At 44.2% G+C, this 16,920-nt stretch overlaps 1 protein-coding gene across 2 annotated transcripts in view; it reads left to right on the plus strand.

Moving 5' to 3' along the window:
• The first annotated feature begins 579 nt into the window (after nucleotides 1-579).
• FKBP8 (FKBP prolyl isomerase 8) overlaps nucleotides 580-16,920 on the plus strand; it is a 65,298-nt gene continuing 48,957 nt past the window's right edge. Inside the window, exons 1-2 of one of the 2 annotated variants that reach the window (XM_073686380.1) lie at nucleotides 580-737; nucleotides 9,606-9,909. In XM_073686380.1, the coding sequence (XP_073542481.1) occupies nucleotides 9,609-9,909 (301 nt within the window). In that variant the 5' untranslated portion in view covers nucleotides 580-737; nucleotides 9,606-9,608. Of the gene's footprint in view, nucleotides 738-9,568; nucleotides 9,910-16,920 lie in introns of both variants that reach the window. The other variant, XM_073686381.1, reaches the window with a different exon arrangement.

Raw genomic sequence — 16,920 nt, forward strand, 5'->3', positions numbered from 1 at the left:
TGAGCGGCCAGTGATAGCGCCACTCACAGGCAATAAAGAGCATGCAAGGTAAATACAAAAAGCCTTGTTTCCACAATTTAAATCAATGTGGGCAATGTTAATAGCACTGCACAACCTCTTTAACTATTGTGTACAGCGTGACTAGCTGGGTTAAGGCTATAAAGATTGAACGTTTCAAAATTGCTACATTTTCCAAATTTTCTATTTTTTCACAAATAAACACAAGTGATATCGAACAAGTTTTACCACGATCATGAAGTACAAAGTGTCACAAAATCCAGTCTCAGAATCAGGGGGATCCGTTGAAGCGTTCCAGAGTAATTACCTCATAAAGTGACAGTGGTCAGAACGGTGAAAATTGGCCAGGTCATGAAGGTGAAAACAGGCTCTGGCGTAACTAAGAAAAAGAATATTTGGCGAATAAGAACTGCTGTGCAAGAAGCCGCCTTCAGCCTGGACCTGCCCTGTGTGAACAGGACCGAGGGCTCCGGAGTAGGCGCTACCCCTGTGGTTCAGTGACGGGAGGCGTCACAGTGTGAGAGCTCACTGCACATGCCCGCTCACATGCAGCACAGGGACGTGATGTGCCCGGCCAATCAGGGAGCTAGGCTGCGTGGCCAATCACAGCGCTGTTTACATGCCGCTACCGGAAGGGCTGCACGGTCCAGGTGGGAGCAGCGCTGAGCCGCAGGTGCCGTGTGCAGTTACCCGGGGCAGCAGCAGACAACTGGCTGGAGGTGAGCAGAGGACTAATGGCTGCGCCACCTGCGGAGTACGGGGGCCACACACACGAGGGCTCCCTGCACTCTGTACACGGGCAGTGCACCTGCGGAGGAGAGCGCCGCCTGTGGTCAGACCTGGGAATGGCAGCCCCTATGGCTATTCAGTGCCATAGCATTGTCATCAGCAGTGTCCTCGGTGGGCAGCCTAGTGTTCTTGTATGGCTGACCAGTAATCAGTGTACATAGGAAGTGCAGGGTCCCTGAGACCCTCTGGGTGATTCCCTGAAGCTACTGCAGGAGGGACCGGTCATCAGGATGGCACGCCGGCTCCTAGCGGGAGGGGACAGGCCATTACTGCTGAGCACAGCCGCCATAGGCTTCTGGTAGGATTTCCTTTGGAAGTTTTGGTGAAATCCGGCCCCCGAGTGCAGGGAGCAGACCCTTCCAGCTCCTGGGGGCGCTCCCTAGTCCCCACCAGCCTATGACTGACAGGTGACGCCTCAGTGTCCTGCCTCCCCTGCCTGAGGTTTTGTGCAGTCATTGCCCTGGGTGGTCTTCACAGAGGGGGGCAGCCTGTGTGCTGTAGCCTCCTAATGACTATGCAAGAGGTGGACTATCAACCTATGTGTGCGACACCCCCTCTGAGGAGACCCCCCCCCCCCCCAGTCAGTCAGTGCCTGCACAATAAACCTGGGACCTGGGAGGCAGCTCGGAGTGAGCACAGGGGAGCTGGAGGTGCAGTGTCCATCCCCTGCACCCACTATTAAATCTTCCAAGCTGGATTTCTTTACAACTAACAAACTAAATTCTGCACATAAGGTAAGCTGGTTCATGCTCCCTAAACACGTGCAGCATGAATCAATGCCTGGCTGCACAATGGAAGCTCTGACACTCCGGAACAGAGATCTGTCCCAGAATCATAGGCAGAGGCCAGCCTAGACCAGCGCACATATATAAAATATATTATCCCCCCCCTCCCTTTTCTGAGATTCAGTCTGTAAAAGAACCCCAAAAAAGTCATCTGAATAGAACTATTGAATAACATTGTGTGGTTAGTTTTTTCATACACCGTGTGAAGACCGAAAATATGATTGTTTGAACGTAGCCTAATATGGCGGGTGGATATCAATAGAAATATATGGGGAATATTTGATCTATTAGTTAGGCTGCCTCTAAGGCCACGTTCACACGTTCAGTATTTATAAGCCAAAACCAGGAGTGGGTGATAAATACAGAAGTGGTGACTTGTTTCTATTATACTTTTCCTCTGATTGTTCCTCTCTTGATTTTGGCTTATAAATACTGAGGTAAAATACTGACCAAATACGGAATGTGTGAACGTGGCTTTAGAGTTGCCATAGATTAGACAGACCAGTAAACCCCTAAAACGCATGACTTGTCCTTTTTTGCCAACCCTATAAAAACATTTGTCCCAGTGCATTTCCCTGACATACTCTGTTCATCAGGGTACTCAGCAGGGAATAAACCAGTAGACATAGCGAAGTAACATGGATATTTGGCAGATGAGATCTTAAAAGGAATCAAGCCAAGGTGCTAATAACCAGACCCATGATGGGGTCACCAGTCCACCCACCCACATGCTTTTATTGGTGGCATGTGCTCCGGTCAGTGCTGAGTGACCTTTTGATGGATCTGACTATTAGCATATTTGCTTGATTTCAATGTTTTATTTGCCACATATGAATGTTATTGTATTGGCTTTGCAGGCTCCATTTCTGGCGTGGGGCATCACATGCTGTGATGATCTGCCCACAATACTGTGCCTACTTCTAACCAGCAGAGGGTTCAGGGACCACAGCCCACCCTATAATCTGACAGCTCACGTAGTCATTGCTTTGTGAATGGTTAAATACACAAATCTAGGGGTTGTCTACAGGGTATCCCTAAAGTCCAGACACATAGGAAAAATCTGGAAACCAAAGAAGTGTTTCAGCTCACCCTTAATGGGAATCCTGAGATATTCTTGATTTGAAGCAAAGACATCGTCTCTGCTAGACGCGATGCATACTTGTGAGTAAAGAAGGATCCAGCTACCATGATAAAAGTGTTCGTTTTTATTTAATCCATTAAAAACTGGAATTCCAGTACAACCACATTGAAACGGTGTGAGGGGAAAGAGGTACAAAAGACTACTGGACACATTTCGAGCACCCTGGTGCTCTTGGACTTGAGATTTTATGCAATCAAGATATTCATCACAGGTGATGATAATGAATCAGGTAGTAGACAACCATCTGCTTTGATTGCAAATTCTCCTGACCATGAGATGAACAAAAGTTAAAATAATCCTAAATAAAATGAAAACCGTGCCAATAACATGTAAAAAAAAATAAAATAAAAAAATAACGTAAAAAACCCTGACATGGAACAATATCAAAAGTATGAAAGCATTACAGGAAAGGAACATAGAAAAAAAATTGTACATACCGTGCACAATGAAAAAGCCCAAATGCATTTAGATAACTTTCACAGACATTCAGTGGTCGTTTGTACTCCTTTTTTCCCCTCACACCGTTTCAATGTGGTTGTACTGTAATTCCTGTTTTTAATGGATTAAATTAAAAATGAAAATATTTTTATTGTGGAATTCTTCTTTACTCGCACATAGGAAAATTAAATGTATTATCGACATTTTATTTCATTGGAATATTAAATAACTTCTTCAATATTTGCAATTCAAAGGGTGATGCACTTTGCAAAATTCTATCAGTTAATTAAATGAATTAAAATTCTAGTTAATGAGAATTACTGTATATCCAGACTTTAGGGACTCCCTGTATTGAGAACTATGGTACTTCTTTTTAGGGGGCATTCAGCCTATTTAATGCAGAGCATTTAGATGGTCTCAGGGGTGACCCTCCCTCACCTGTTCATTGTCCATTTGCTAGAACAGGGCACATGTAAGGGGCTGTCCCCAGAAGGCGCACATTTGACAAGATATAACTACTTGTACAGCCTCAGGCTCTACTTACACTGGCGTCATAGCATTTGTGTAACCACCATGACACCTGACAGATCCCTTATGATCCCTCTTTCCCAACTGATTCTTAATGAGCCCATGGGGTATCTGTATTTTTATGAATAGAACAGTGCAGCATGCTACTCTGAACATGAGATGGACACTGAAGAAATCTGACTGCTTGTGTTTCACTTTTGTTTAGTCCTACATACGGGGGAAGGGGAGAGCAACTTCCCGCCTGATTGCTTCACAATCATCTTTGAATTTCTGACATTTCTTGACATTTATCTCACCCTTTTGGCCTTGTTCACATGTCGGTGCCCAATTTGCAGATACAAAAAAAGGGCCAGTTTTTCAGTCCACTTCTGTTCCCTGTCTGTTTTTACTGTCAGTGTGTCACCCACTAAAGCCCCATCATAGCATATGGGTTCATTTAAAAAAAACTGACAGCACGGAAACATCAAATTTTCATGTGTGAATAAAGCTTGCCATTGTGTGTCTGCACCCGTTCAGTGGCTCTGTTGGAGTTTACGTACAAACCCCTGCAAAACGGGGTTGGGATATATGCGCTGATTGGGCCATAGGCTGTAATGGTAATGGCAAAATCAATGTGTGCTCTGACGTGTACGCCTACAGGAGGTGGATACTCACGCATAGTGTACTACATCTGAGTGTCCACCTCCAGTAGGTGTACACTCCCGAAAATGATGCACGGCAGAGCGCACATTCGCTCTGCCAGCACCATTAGTCTATGGCCTCATCAGCACATACATCCGAACACCATTTTGCGGGGGGAGTTCAGACGTATGCCCCACAAACGCAGTGTGAAAGCACCCTTAGGTATCTCCTCTTTCAGGAGCCTGGACGATGGACCATCTCTGATTATACTCCTCAGGCATGTGACCTAACGCTATGTAGATAAGATGCCTATCAACCGACCCCATCCCTCCGCTCCCCACAATAAGTATGCATGTTCAGGTTTGGCAAATGGAAATGCAATTTCTATGGTAGTACACATGCATCACTTATTTAGAAGAAAACCAAAGTTAAGATATTTTTTCTTGGGCCATCTTTATGTTTCCCCTAAATCAGCAGGATTTACGGAATAGAATCGAATATCATCCAAGCCTCTATAATACAATCCTCAACAGATTGCAGAATTTAGCTTTAGTTAGTAATAAAGAATAAAACCGCATGTAGCTTATAAACTGTACAAGATAATGAGCACCTACAATAATGGTACTAATTACACACAGCTGCCACAACTGAAGCCATTTAGTATGTGGACTGTCATGTGGAAGGTTTTGGACCTTTAACGGATAACTCTAATACAGTTGTATACTGTGGGGCCTTTCTTCTGGTAGTTTTCCAACATTCGCCCCCTATGCTTGTAAATATACTGTTACAGGTTTTTAGATAATTCATCCATGAATATAATGCATTCCCCAATGGGACTTGTGTTGGATAACAAATGCAATAGCTATTGGTCTTTTGACGCTCTAACAGCGTCTTAGGTAATGAAATATCCCATATAATTATTTTAGATTTCAATTTGTAGGCTTACAATGCTATGAAAGTAACTTTTTGAAGCCAGAATTCTACTATAATTAACTATTACAAATCTCAGAAACTAGAGCCAATCTGGCAAAACCGGAGTCATATTCTTAATCATTACCATAAATTTAATATAAAACCATTGAGACATTGTTGGCTTCAAAATCACTGTATGCCAGTGTTATCCTACACAGCCCTGCAGTGAGATCAGGAGAGCAGAGAGCGGCCATTACATGTCTCACACTGGTAACTCCCCCTTTTATATAATAATCTCTGGAGACAGATTCTCATGGAGATCAGTGTCCGGCCTATAGTCCTGAGCAGATCATTTACATATAAGAAAAATGTGGATTTCTCTGGAATAAGACATCAGATCACAGATATCAGGGTATCATGTTATTCAGCTTCCTATGACCTACATGCCCATATAGACTTCTTAGGAGAGTTCATCCTACTGACAGATTCCCTGTAAAGGGAACCTGTAATGTAAAAAAAAATCTGCAAATTAATAGCATTGTGAAGCCGTGCGGCTGCTGCACTGAAAGCCCAGCTTCTGGGAGGAAATGAACTTTATTCCTCTGGCTTCCCTTAATAGGGGTGGGTTGGTGCTGCTTCAGTCACTGCTCAGTACATAATGAGCCGTAGCTGAAACCACCCATCTGCACTGACTGACAGTGGGCTCTGTACTCACACCTTCTGAGCTGGCTGTCAGTCAGTGCCGGGGTGTGGTTACAGTTGACACTCGCTATGTACTGAGCGGTGACTGAAGCCGTGCTGGCAGTGCCTCTGATTGAAAGCCGGAGGAATAAAGCCAGTCTTTCAGTGCGGTGGCTGTAGAGCCATACTAACGCTCAGATTAACCCCATATCTGCAGGTTAATAGTGCCCCCGACTATGCCTAAGGCTACGCTTACACATTCAGTATTTGGTCAGTATTCTACATCAGCAAAAAGGAGGAAAAAAACTGCACCATTCATAACTCGCACCACTTGAAAGATAACGGCACACACCTCGCGATTATTCGGGAACTCCGAGTGCTTCACCAAACGCAAGATTTTCGGGAAACTTCAAAGAGAGGAAAGGCAGCACTCTGACTAAAACATATTTTATTGCAGAATCATTAAAAAATGGATGCAGGAGAATGCAGGTACAAGAGACAGACAACTGCCGTTTCGCACACAATTGTGCTTCCGTGTTTGGACCCATTGAAGCAGCATTGTGTGCGAAACTGCTGTCGTCCGTATCTTGCACTTGCATTCTCCTGCATCCATTTTTTAATGATTCTGCAATAAAATATGTTTTTATGGGACAGAGAGTTGAAGTTTCAGTATTTTAACTCAGTATTTGTAAGTCAAAACCTAAGATCTGGACGCTGCGGGTTTGACGCTGCATATGTCCGCAGCGTCAAACACGCAGCGTCTCCAGATCGTCGGAACACAGCCTTATCCTAGCATTTCCTATGAAAATCTTTGAAGATCTGTGCACATGATGAGGAATTTTTCTGACAGAATTTCATGTGCGTTTGAATAAGCAGCATGTCAGTTCTTTGTGTGTTTTTGCCTGCGTTGTTCCTATACAATGCATTGGAAAAAATGCATGGCAAAAACGCATGAAAACGCTGCGTTTTTGCTGCAGAACCTTGCAGAAACACTGCAGAAATTTCTGCAAGCAAATACTTGTTGTGCTCACATACCCTAAATGTCCAGGAGTGTTTATGACATCCCGTTCTAAACCCATAGTCAATAACATTGAGTTGTTCCCACATTACAGCTAAAATAGCTTCCACTTTTGTAAGGTCAGATACTAATGTTGGATAAGAGGGCCAGACTGGAAATAATCATTCTAGTTCTTTCCAAAGGGTGTTTGATAGGGATGAAATTAAGTTTCTATGCAAGCTTTAAGGTTCTTCTGCACCATAAGCCCTCAACCATGCCTTTATGTACTTTGCTGTGTGCACTTGGGCACAGTCATGCTGAAATAGAAAAGGGCCTTACCCAAACTACTGTCACAAAGTTGGGAGCATACAATCGTCCAAAATATCTTGGTATAATAATCATTTTCATCTATATAGCGCCAACATATTCCACAACACTCCACAATTAAGTAGGGACATGTACAGACAATAATAACAATACATTGTAACACATTTCATCAGTCACAGGAGGAGTGAGAGTCCTGCTCGCAAGTTTAAAATCTATAAGATTGGTATACTGTATTGTCAAGATTTCCCTTCACTGCGATAAGGGACCTTGGCCGACCATTGAAAAACTATGCTATATCATTATTGTCACGGATGTGTCAGAGGTGACAGTCGCCCTGCAGTGGTTTGCAGGAGATCTCCACGTTTGGCAATGCAGACAGCTGCCTAGATAGGAGGCTGTGTTTAGGACCCAGCGACTACCTCCCTTTAGTCTGGGTGTATGTATACCTGGTGTGTCTGGGTGGGCGTCGCTGGTTATATTCATTCCTACTTGGAACTTGGCTGAAGCAGCATCACGTCCTCTCTGGAGTCTTGAGGCCAGCTAAGCTAAGTTGTAATTTCCCTGTGTTGTCTTCACCTTTTGTCTTTAGAGTGCTAGTGGAGGTTGACTAGTGCTCAACTCCTTCCACCCCCAGCTATAGCCTTACGCCAGAGATAGTAGGGTGAGGCACGTGATCGGCGACACCTGCGGAGGCGTTAGGGGGAGACAGGATGACCCTAGTCCATATTAGGAGGTCACCTTTTCCCTCTTTCCCTAGTGTCTGGGCTCCCTTTCCCTTTTCCCTCTGTGTTGCAATCACACCTGGCGTGACAATTATCCCTCCTCCACCAAACTTTACAGTTGGCAAAATGCAAACAGGCAGGTAACGTTCTCCTGGCATTCACCAATCCATCCATGGTCCATCAGACTGGCAGATAGAGAAATGTGGTTCATCACTCCACAGAACACATGTCCTCCAGAGTCCAAAACGCTGCGTTATACATTACAAGCACAGTGGATGGATGTATACAAATCCCATGCCCCCTGTGCTGCTATTTTAACGCTGTGCAAACTCTCCCGTGGCGCGGGTTTACGAGCCACAGCATGTCCATTATCTGCAGAGGACACGCTAGTCTCTACTGCATAGTGTCACCCATAGCCATTCGTTACATGCAGTAAATCCGCATGGTTCACTGAACACAACTGCGTGATTAGAACGCAGCAAAAATCTGCTGCTTCCAACTGTACGTCTTGGTATTCGGTATCTCCACACAGTAACTTTTACTCTGTTCCTAAGCGCTTCCGTAACTGAATTGTTGTAGTGGTGGCACCCTATTACAGTAGGATATCTGAATTATGCAGGCTCTGTGGCTAAGGGCTGGATGTTATACAGTACTGGTGTAAAAGTTTGGACACACCTGTCCATGTACTGATTTTCCTTGTTCTTATTGGAATGTGCACAATGTAGATGCAGACTGAAGGCAGCAAAAAAGTAAACAAATAAAATGCGTATGTACTCTATCCTGCAATTTCTTAAAGAATCCCTTCCATCAAAGTTTTTATCCTCTTAATATATTGCAATTATGTTATATAGCACTGTGTACTTACAATTGCTCATCTTTCCTTCTACCAAAATCTCTTCAAATGTGCTGCAGATTTAAAATGCGCTGAAGTTCTCAAATTCAGTCAAGAATACAAAACCGAGTGTGTGCAGGAGATTTCTGAAAACTCCTAGCTTTTAACTGGTAGTGTAAAAATCAGCTATATATGAACATTGCCTTTTAGTGTTTTTGCAGCATTTTTTATCCATTCCAATGCATGGGGAAAAATGCAAGTAAAGAACGCATCAAAAATGCTAGTAAAGTACATATTTAACTTTATTTTTTCCTGGGAAGAGACACGTTTTTATTTACGTGTGCACATACCCTTAATCAACTGAGAGGAGCTCTGAAAAAGACAAATAAGGACTTGTGCAGACATCCGTGGATCTGTCTAATCACAGACCGTAATGCATGGACTGGCCGGCGGGTCTCCTGACCCGAGCATGGCGGCTTCGTTTTATTCTATGAGGCTGTTGCGCTCAGGTCGGGAGAGGTGTGCCCTAATACTTTTATCCATATCGTGTATCTTGTATGTCTTATGTGTATTGCTGGACTCTGGACCACCTTCCTTAGGAGGCAGTAAGCAATGTAAAAGTTTAGGACACTGACAATAGTAGTGCATGGATATATGCACTTTATTCAGTTCCTTTCTTTAATTTTCAAGGTTCTTAAATAGATTTTTTTAATAAAGCGCATTTTTCTTACAATAATGCTAATGCCATTACATGAATGTCATAACTTTTCCTTGTAGGTTTCTTTCAGCTGACTGTTTCCCTGTCTTCATCCAGAGGATGGCCTCCCCAGTTGAACCTGTGTCCAGTGTGGATGACTCTCCGGTGCATGAAGATGGCTCTGACAGTACGCCGCTATCAGAGGATGACTCCAAACCAAGAGACAGGACTTCCCTGCAGGACAGTTCAGAGGAGTTTGAGATAATATACAGCAATGGGGAAGATGATGATGACTTCAGTGATCTTCCTCTTCTGGAAACTGTGGGGAACAAGGGACCACACAAAAGCCAAAAGGAGTCCAAAGAACAGACAGAAGATGCTGGTGGCAAAATCCCAGAGGAGGAGTGGCAAGATATTTTAGGTAAGGAGCTGGCAGATCCCATATAGTGGGCACAACACGTGGGCTGGATATCTCCGCGTGGATTTCTGTAATCAAAATGCAAGCTGCTGAACCAACCAGTCTAGTCACAAAAAAATGCCCCCAAGATTTCCAAAATTGAATTTATCGGTTACTGTCAGTGTATGCAGAGACATAGTTTAAAGGGGTTGTCCAGTCCTTTATATTACCCCCCCCCCCCTCCAATGTATCCCCCCGGGGCCCCTAAGGATTTTTGTAATTACCTTACGTTGCAGATAATGCCTGTGAGCGGCGCTATCACTGGCCGCTCACAGGCATCACTTGAGCCCCAGCAGCAGCCGGCTTTGACATCCGCTGATGTCACGACAAGTGCTGGCAGCAGCCAGGGGTCTTTGTCTTCCTGGTTCCACGGTGGATGCCAGGCTGTGGGCGGGGTTATCCCCGCTCATCACACCCGGCATCCACCGCGCGCTCTGCCTCTCCCAATTCATTGGGAAAGCGCGCGGTGGATGCTGGATGTGACGTGCGGGGTAACGCCGCCCACAACCCAGCAGCCACCACGGGGACCTCAGAGCTGAGTCACGTCTCACTTGTGATGTCAGCGCGGGGTCACATGATGCCTGTGAGCGGCCACCGATAGCGCCGCTCACAGGCATTATCAGCAACGTAAGGTAATTACAAAAAGTCTTAGTGGCCCCGGGGGGATACATTGGGGGGGTAATATAAAGTACTGGACAATGTCTTTAATATCGCAGTCTGCAACAAATAAGATGAGAAAAATGTTCTATTTTATTCTACCCTTTTAATATGGTTTCTATGAAACTGCATAAAAACCACATTTTGCCCTTTTTTCAAAAAGATAAATCAAACTGTGATTGGATCCTGCACATAGAAATCCTGCCAAAGGTGCAATTCAAAATATATCTAAAACCTCTGTATACTGTAGCCACGGACCTTGCCCTGCTTGCTTTCATTTTTAGGGTTTAGTTCACACATTTCATACATAGTGCAAATACTTGGTTGCTGAAGCTGCACTGACATTCTCTACCATGTTAGTGAATAAGGGTTTACCATGCCCCATTTACTCAAAGCAGAAAGGAAACTGCAGCTGATTTTCAGTCCACCACAAGCCTTGCCTGGTGTAGGGATGACATGGATTTTACCTATGGATTTCATTCATTGCAGTGCATAGAGTGTAATCTGCAGCTATGCACTGTGATAATGTGGATTTTCATGCAGATTTTGGTGCGTATCGGAAGGTTAGACCTGCTGCTTATAGTTATTATTTTGTGCGCAGATCTTGTTAGTCATGGTCTGCCATCATGTAATACCAGCAGGACTAGAAAGAGAATGGCAAAGTGACCCCAGCAATTGTCTGTAATCCACAGGAGAATCTGGATGTACTTGTTTGATTAATCACAGTGGAATTTAAAGAGGACCTTTTACCAAACGTTTCTTGTTTAAAGGGATTACCCACTACTCGGACAACCCTTTCTGAATCCCAGTAAAATAATAACGCTTCTAATCACCTCTGGTGCCACATGATGGTTCAGCCGTCCTTTGATGTGGTTTGTGGTCACAGTTTTGTGACCAGCAACAGACAGTACTGTGCAAAGGATATAGAAGGCAGACAGCGCAAAATTTTCAATGACCCCCAATTTAATAAAATATTTTTAGCCCAACTACATGCATTTAAGTAAAAAATAAAATAAAACACTAAAATTGCTCACTTTATCTCCGAATTCATTAAATGCTTATGAGAATGGGTTTTCTGAACATTATAATGCATTGGGTGCACTGATTTCACCCATGATGATGTGACCACCAATAAGGGCACACACAATGGTTATAGTGGCATAGTATTCCATAGTGTTTGAGCCTCTAGAAATGTGAGAAACTGCAGTGTGTCACTGTATTATTGTTACCTGTTCACATTGTAGAGCTTGCAGGTTACCTACCTCCATGCCGCCTTCTGTATGCATAGTCACATGTGCTGCTTTCACCGGAATAATGTAGTACAGCCATAGTTATATATTGTTTACCGCAGAGTCTGGTGTATTTATGACCGACCGCTTTCTCCATATGCACTAATGTTTCCACGCCTTTGATCACTTTTACATGGGTTTTGACATACTGTAGACGTCTTGATAACATCCATCTGAGCATAATTTTTCTACTGCTGGCTTTATAAAAGGCCTGGACAATTTTTAGGGATCAAGTAACCAATTCACATAAAAATTTACTATACTTAATATTGGAATCCACAAAAATTTCAGTGTTTCAAATTGCGCCCCTTTTTTGGCTGAGAATGCACCTTAAAGGCAATCTGTCAGCAGGTTTTTGCTACTTAATCTGAGAGTAAAATTTAAAAGCAAAGCCATCGAAAGAGGAATTGAAATTCCTCCAAAAATTCAAGAATTAGCACAGCAAAAAAAGGGCAACAGTAATTACCTGCCCAGGTCTCAGAAACTAATCAGGATGCAAAAAACCCACTACAAACTAGGGTGCCTGTCCTGTTGGGGTGCAGTTACGTAAATTAGGTGGGCTTCCCAGCACTAATAGTATGTGCATCACTAATAGGCTGTAAGCCAGACAATGCAATGCTTGTGTGACCAGCGCCCTATACAAGCCTTTTTGTGTGCAATTTTAATACTAAGCAATTACCCCCTCCATGAATTGTTAAGTTGTCAGTGGTTGTTTCATCAGTATTTTGCACCTGTTTTGCTTCCATCTTTATATAGTGGGTTTGCTGCATTAGTCTGTGACCTGGGCAGGTAAATACCATTAACATGAGAGTAGCATAACTCCAGTGTTTTATCAGCAGGAGATTAAGGCTATGTGCCCACTATGCAGATTTGAAGCAGAAATTTCCTGAATATTTCTGCATCTCCTTGGCAGAAAAAACACATGTGGGTTTTTCAAGCCTTTTTACATGCGTTTATGCATTCGGTTTTCCAAACGATTTTGAGCATCACTTGGAAAAGGGCTTGACAAGTTGGTCACACAATATAAATCCATGCAACCAGCATGGATTAATATTGTGTGACCAACTTATGAGGAGATTTCTGCTTCAAATCGTGCATCTAGTGTTAATAAAAAGAATTAAAAAGTAAAAAAAAACCTTATGCTCACCTCTCCGGTGGCCCCTGGTCTCCACCCTGCAGCGATCATCTCTCCTTGGCGGCCCGCGGTGTACTGGCAGGACCAGAGGTGACGTCGTTTAGTCAGTTGATGGTCACGCGACCCCTGACGTCAGGTGAGGGTTGCGTGACCATCAGCTGACTAAATGACGTCACCGGAGGTCCTGCCAGTACACCGCGGGCATCCGAGGAGGGAGGATCGGGAGGAGACCGGGGGCCACTGGAGAGGTGAGAATGAATAATTTTTTTTATTTTTTACTTTATAATTCTTTTTAAACTTGCAGGTACGATGGTACCCAGGTCACCTGAGATAAATTGGTAGTGCTGTGGATTTTTCCACAATGATAATGTGCAGCGGAAATTTCTGCAGAATGTGCACAGCACATGCGGATTATCATTGGTAAACATGGCAGATATCTTAACAAGCAATTTAAATGCTTTTCTGCGGCAGAAATGCATTAAATCTGCATCGTGGGCACACAGCCTAACACTGCCAGGACTACAGCTCACACGGCTAGCAGTCGGGCTAATCTGTGTAACCATTTCCCCATTACTGAGTAGCAGCTTGCTCACCATGCACTGTGTACACAGGAAACTGCCAGTTAGGGGTGTGGGTGGAATTATACACAGAGTGGAAGATTTAGATCTGCTACATCTACATCAGGCAAAAAAGGTATTCTATGAAAACTACACCAAGCAGGCCAGTAATCAGTATATCGTGCCCTATGTCAGGGAACGCAACACCGCTGCCTCCAATCGTCCGTACAATATGTAATTGACTGAGTGATGGACGAGGCCCCGGCTGTTTCCATTACTAGTCCGGTTATTGGGGAACTTGCAGTGAGCGTATATAAACTTCTGATTCCAACCCATTGAATATACACTGCTCAAAAAAATAAAGGGAACACTCAAATAACACATCCTAGATCTGAATGTATGACACATTCTCATTGAATACTTTGTTCTGTACAAAGTTGAATGTGCTGACAACAAAATCACACAAAAATCATCAATGAAAATCAAATTTATTAACCAATGGAGGCCTGGATTTGGAGTCACCCCCAAAATTAAAGTGGAAAAACACACTACAGGCTGATACAACTTTGATGTAATGTCCTTAAAAAAAGTCAAAATGAGGCTCAGTATTGTGTGTGGCCTCCACGTGCCTGTATGACCTCCCTACAACGCCTGGGCATGCTCCTGATGAGGTTGCGGATGGTCTCCTGTGGGATCTCCTCCCAGACCTGGACTAAAGCATCCACCAACTCCTGGACAGTCTGTGGTGCAATGTGACGTTGGTGGATGGAGCGACATGTCCCAGATGTGCTCAATCGGATTCCGGTCTGGGGAACGTGCGGGCCAGTCCATAGCTTCAATTCCTTCATCTTGCAGGAACTGCTGACACACTCCAGTCACATGATGTCTGGCATTGTCCTGCATTAGGAGGAACCCAGGGTCAACCACACCAGCATATGGTCTCACAAGGGGTCTGAGGATCTCATCTCGGTACCTAATGGCAGTCAGGCTACCTCTGGCGAGCACATGGAGAAATGCCACCCCATGCCATTACTGACCCATTGCCAAACCGGTCATGCTGAAGGATGTTGCAGGCAGCAGATCGCTCTCCACAGCGTCTCCAGACTCTGTCACGTCTGTCACATGTGCTCAGTGTGAACCTGCTTTCATCTGTGAAGAGCACAGGGCGCCAGTGGCGACTTTTCCTATCCTGGTGTTCTGTGGCAAATGCAAAGCGTCCTGCACGGTTTTGGGCTGTGAGCACAACCCCCATCTGTGGACGTCGGGCCCTCATACCACCCTCATGGAGTCTGTTTCTAACCGTTTGTGCAGACACATGCACATTTGTGGCCTGCTGGAGGTCATTTTGCAGGGCTCTGGCAGTGCTCCTCCTGTTCCTCCTTGCACAAAGGCGGAGGTAGCGGTCCTGCTGCTGGGTTGTTGCCCTCCTACAGCCCCCTCCACGTCTCCTGGTGTACTGGCCTGTCTCCTGGTAGCGCCTTCAGCCTCTACTACGCTGACAGACACAGCAAACCTTCTTTCCACAGCTTGCATTGATGTGCCATTCTGGATGAGCTGCACTACCTGAGCAACTTCTGTGGGTTGTAGAGTCCGTCTCATGCTACCACGAGTGTGAAACCGCAACCAACATTCAAAAGTGGCCAAAACATCAGCCAGAAAGCATTGGTACTGAGATGTGGTCTGTGGTCCCCACCTGCAGAACCACTCCTTTATTGAGTGTGTCTTGATAATTGCCAATAATTTCCAGCTATTGTTTATTCCATTTGCACAACAGCATGTGAAATTGATTGTCAATCAGTGTTGCTTCCTAAGTGGACAGTTTGATTTCACAGAAGTTTGATTTACTTGGAGTTATATTCTGTTGTTTAAGTATTCCCTTTATTTTTTTGAGCAGTGTATATACTGTGTATTAAAAATTAAGAGCATGGAGTCGGTCCATAAAAATACCATAAACTTTATTGAAATACAAAACTCATATACAATTATAACTCAGTAGTCATGTATCAATCCAAAATCAGTTAGAACAGAGACTCTGGTACCACGGCGTGAGTCCCACACTTAAACACACTGCTTACCGCGACCGATACGATCACTGCAAACTCCACAATAACAAAAGGAACTACTAGCTGCCACCACCAATTGTTTATACAGGCCACCGATTGGACACCTGTTAAATTTAGCGTACGGCTTCAGGGGTGCGGTTTATAGAGCGAGCGGTTGGAGCGGAGCTATTAAATTTTATATATTTAATCTGTAAAGGTAGGCAGTGTTTATACAAAGATACAAAATGGGAAAAAAGCAATACGGTATTTACAATCACATAAAATAAAAGAGATAACAAAAGAAAAAGTACTAAACTTGTCACGTAAATGGCTCAGAGCTTAGTGGAGGGAGGTACTCCTTAGGAAAATGGACAGAAGTAATTCTGGATGAATGGGAATTTACAGAAAGAAGACTGAACATCCCATCTGACCTAAAGGATCGCTTTCCCTTGGATGAAAACATCTCTAAATGCTGGACAGAGATTCCTAAAGTCGAAATTCAGGTGGCCAGGGTAGCGAAAAAGACTAAACTACCCTTTGAAGACTCCTCTCCGCTTAAGGATCCACTTGATCGTAAGAAGGACAGTTTACTGAGAAAGTAATGGGAGACATCAGCTGCTGCCCTAAGAACAAACGTCACCTCCACCTGTGTCACACGAACCCTGTTCCACTGGTTACATCAGTTAGAAGATCATATCCAGAGCGGTACTTCCAGAGAAGATCTTCTGGCCTCTCTACCCCGTCTTACAGAAGGCAGCGGGATTCCTGGTGGATGCCTCCACTGAATCTGTCCAGATTGCAGCAAGAACTTCGGTTCTCTCCAATACCACAAGAAGGGCTCTATGGTTAAAGATGTGGAGTGGTGACATACTTTCTAAATCCAAGTTATGCTCCATACATTTCAAAGGGGAGTACGTGTTTGGTCCAGCACTGGACAATTTATTGGAGAAAGTGTTCGATAAAAAGAAATCTCTTCCAGAACCAAAAACACCCAAAAAGAGGCCATTTCGTCCCCCTCAAACTGATAATCCCTCATACAGAGGAAAGGGTAAATCTGGTCGCTGGAGCTAACCCAAAGGGGGTAGAGGTAAAAACATTTTTCAGTCCCAACGTTCTGATGGGCAATGACGCCAGACAAGTAGGGGGCAGAATCTCAGGATTCTTCAGGCAATGGGGGAAGATAACATCAAACCGCAAGATCCTAGACTGGGTCAGGTCAGGAATAAAAATAGAACTTCCTGGAGTTTTGCTGACGGGAGAGATGTTATTTCCAGTCTCTGAGGAGGAAAGGAGGA

This window comes from Phyllobates terribilis, unplaced genomic scaffold (genome assembly GCF_046119375.1).
Source record: "Phyllobates terribilis strain yellow unplaced genomic scaffold, ASM4611937v1 Scaffold_1__5_contigs__length_1240528914, whole genome shotgun sequence".
In the NCBI taxonomy this organism is placed as follows: Eukaryota; Metazoa; Chordata; class Amphibia; order Anura; family Dendrobatidae; genus Phyllobates; species Phyllobates terribilis.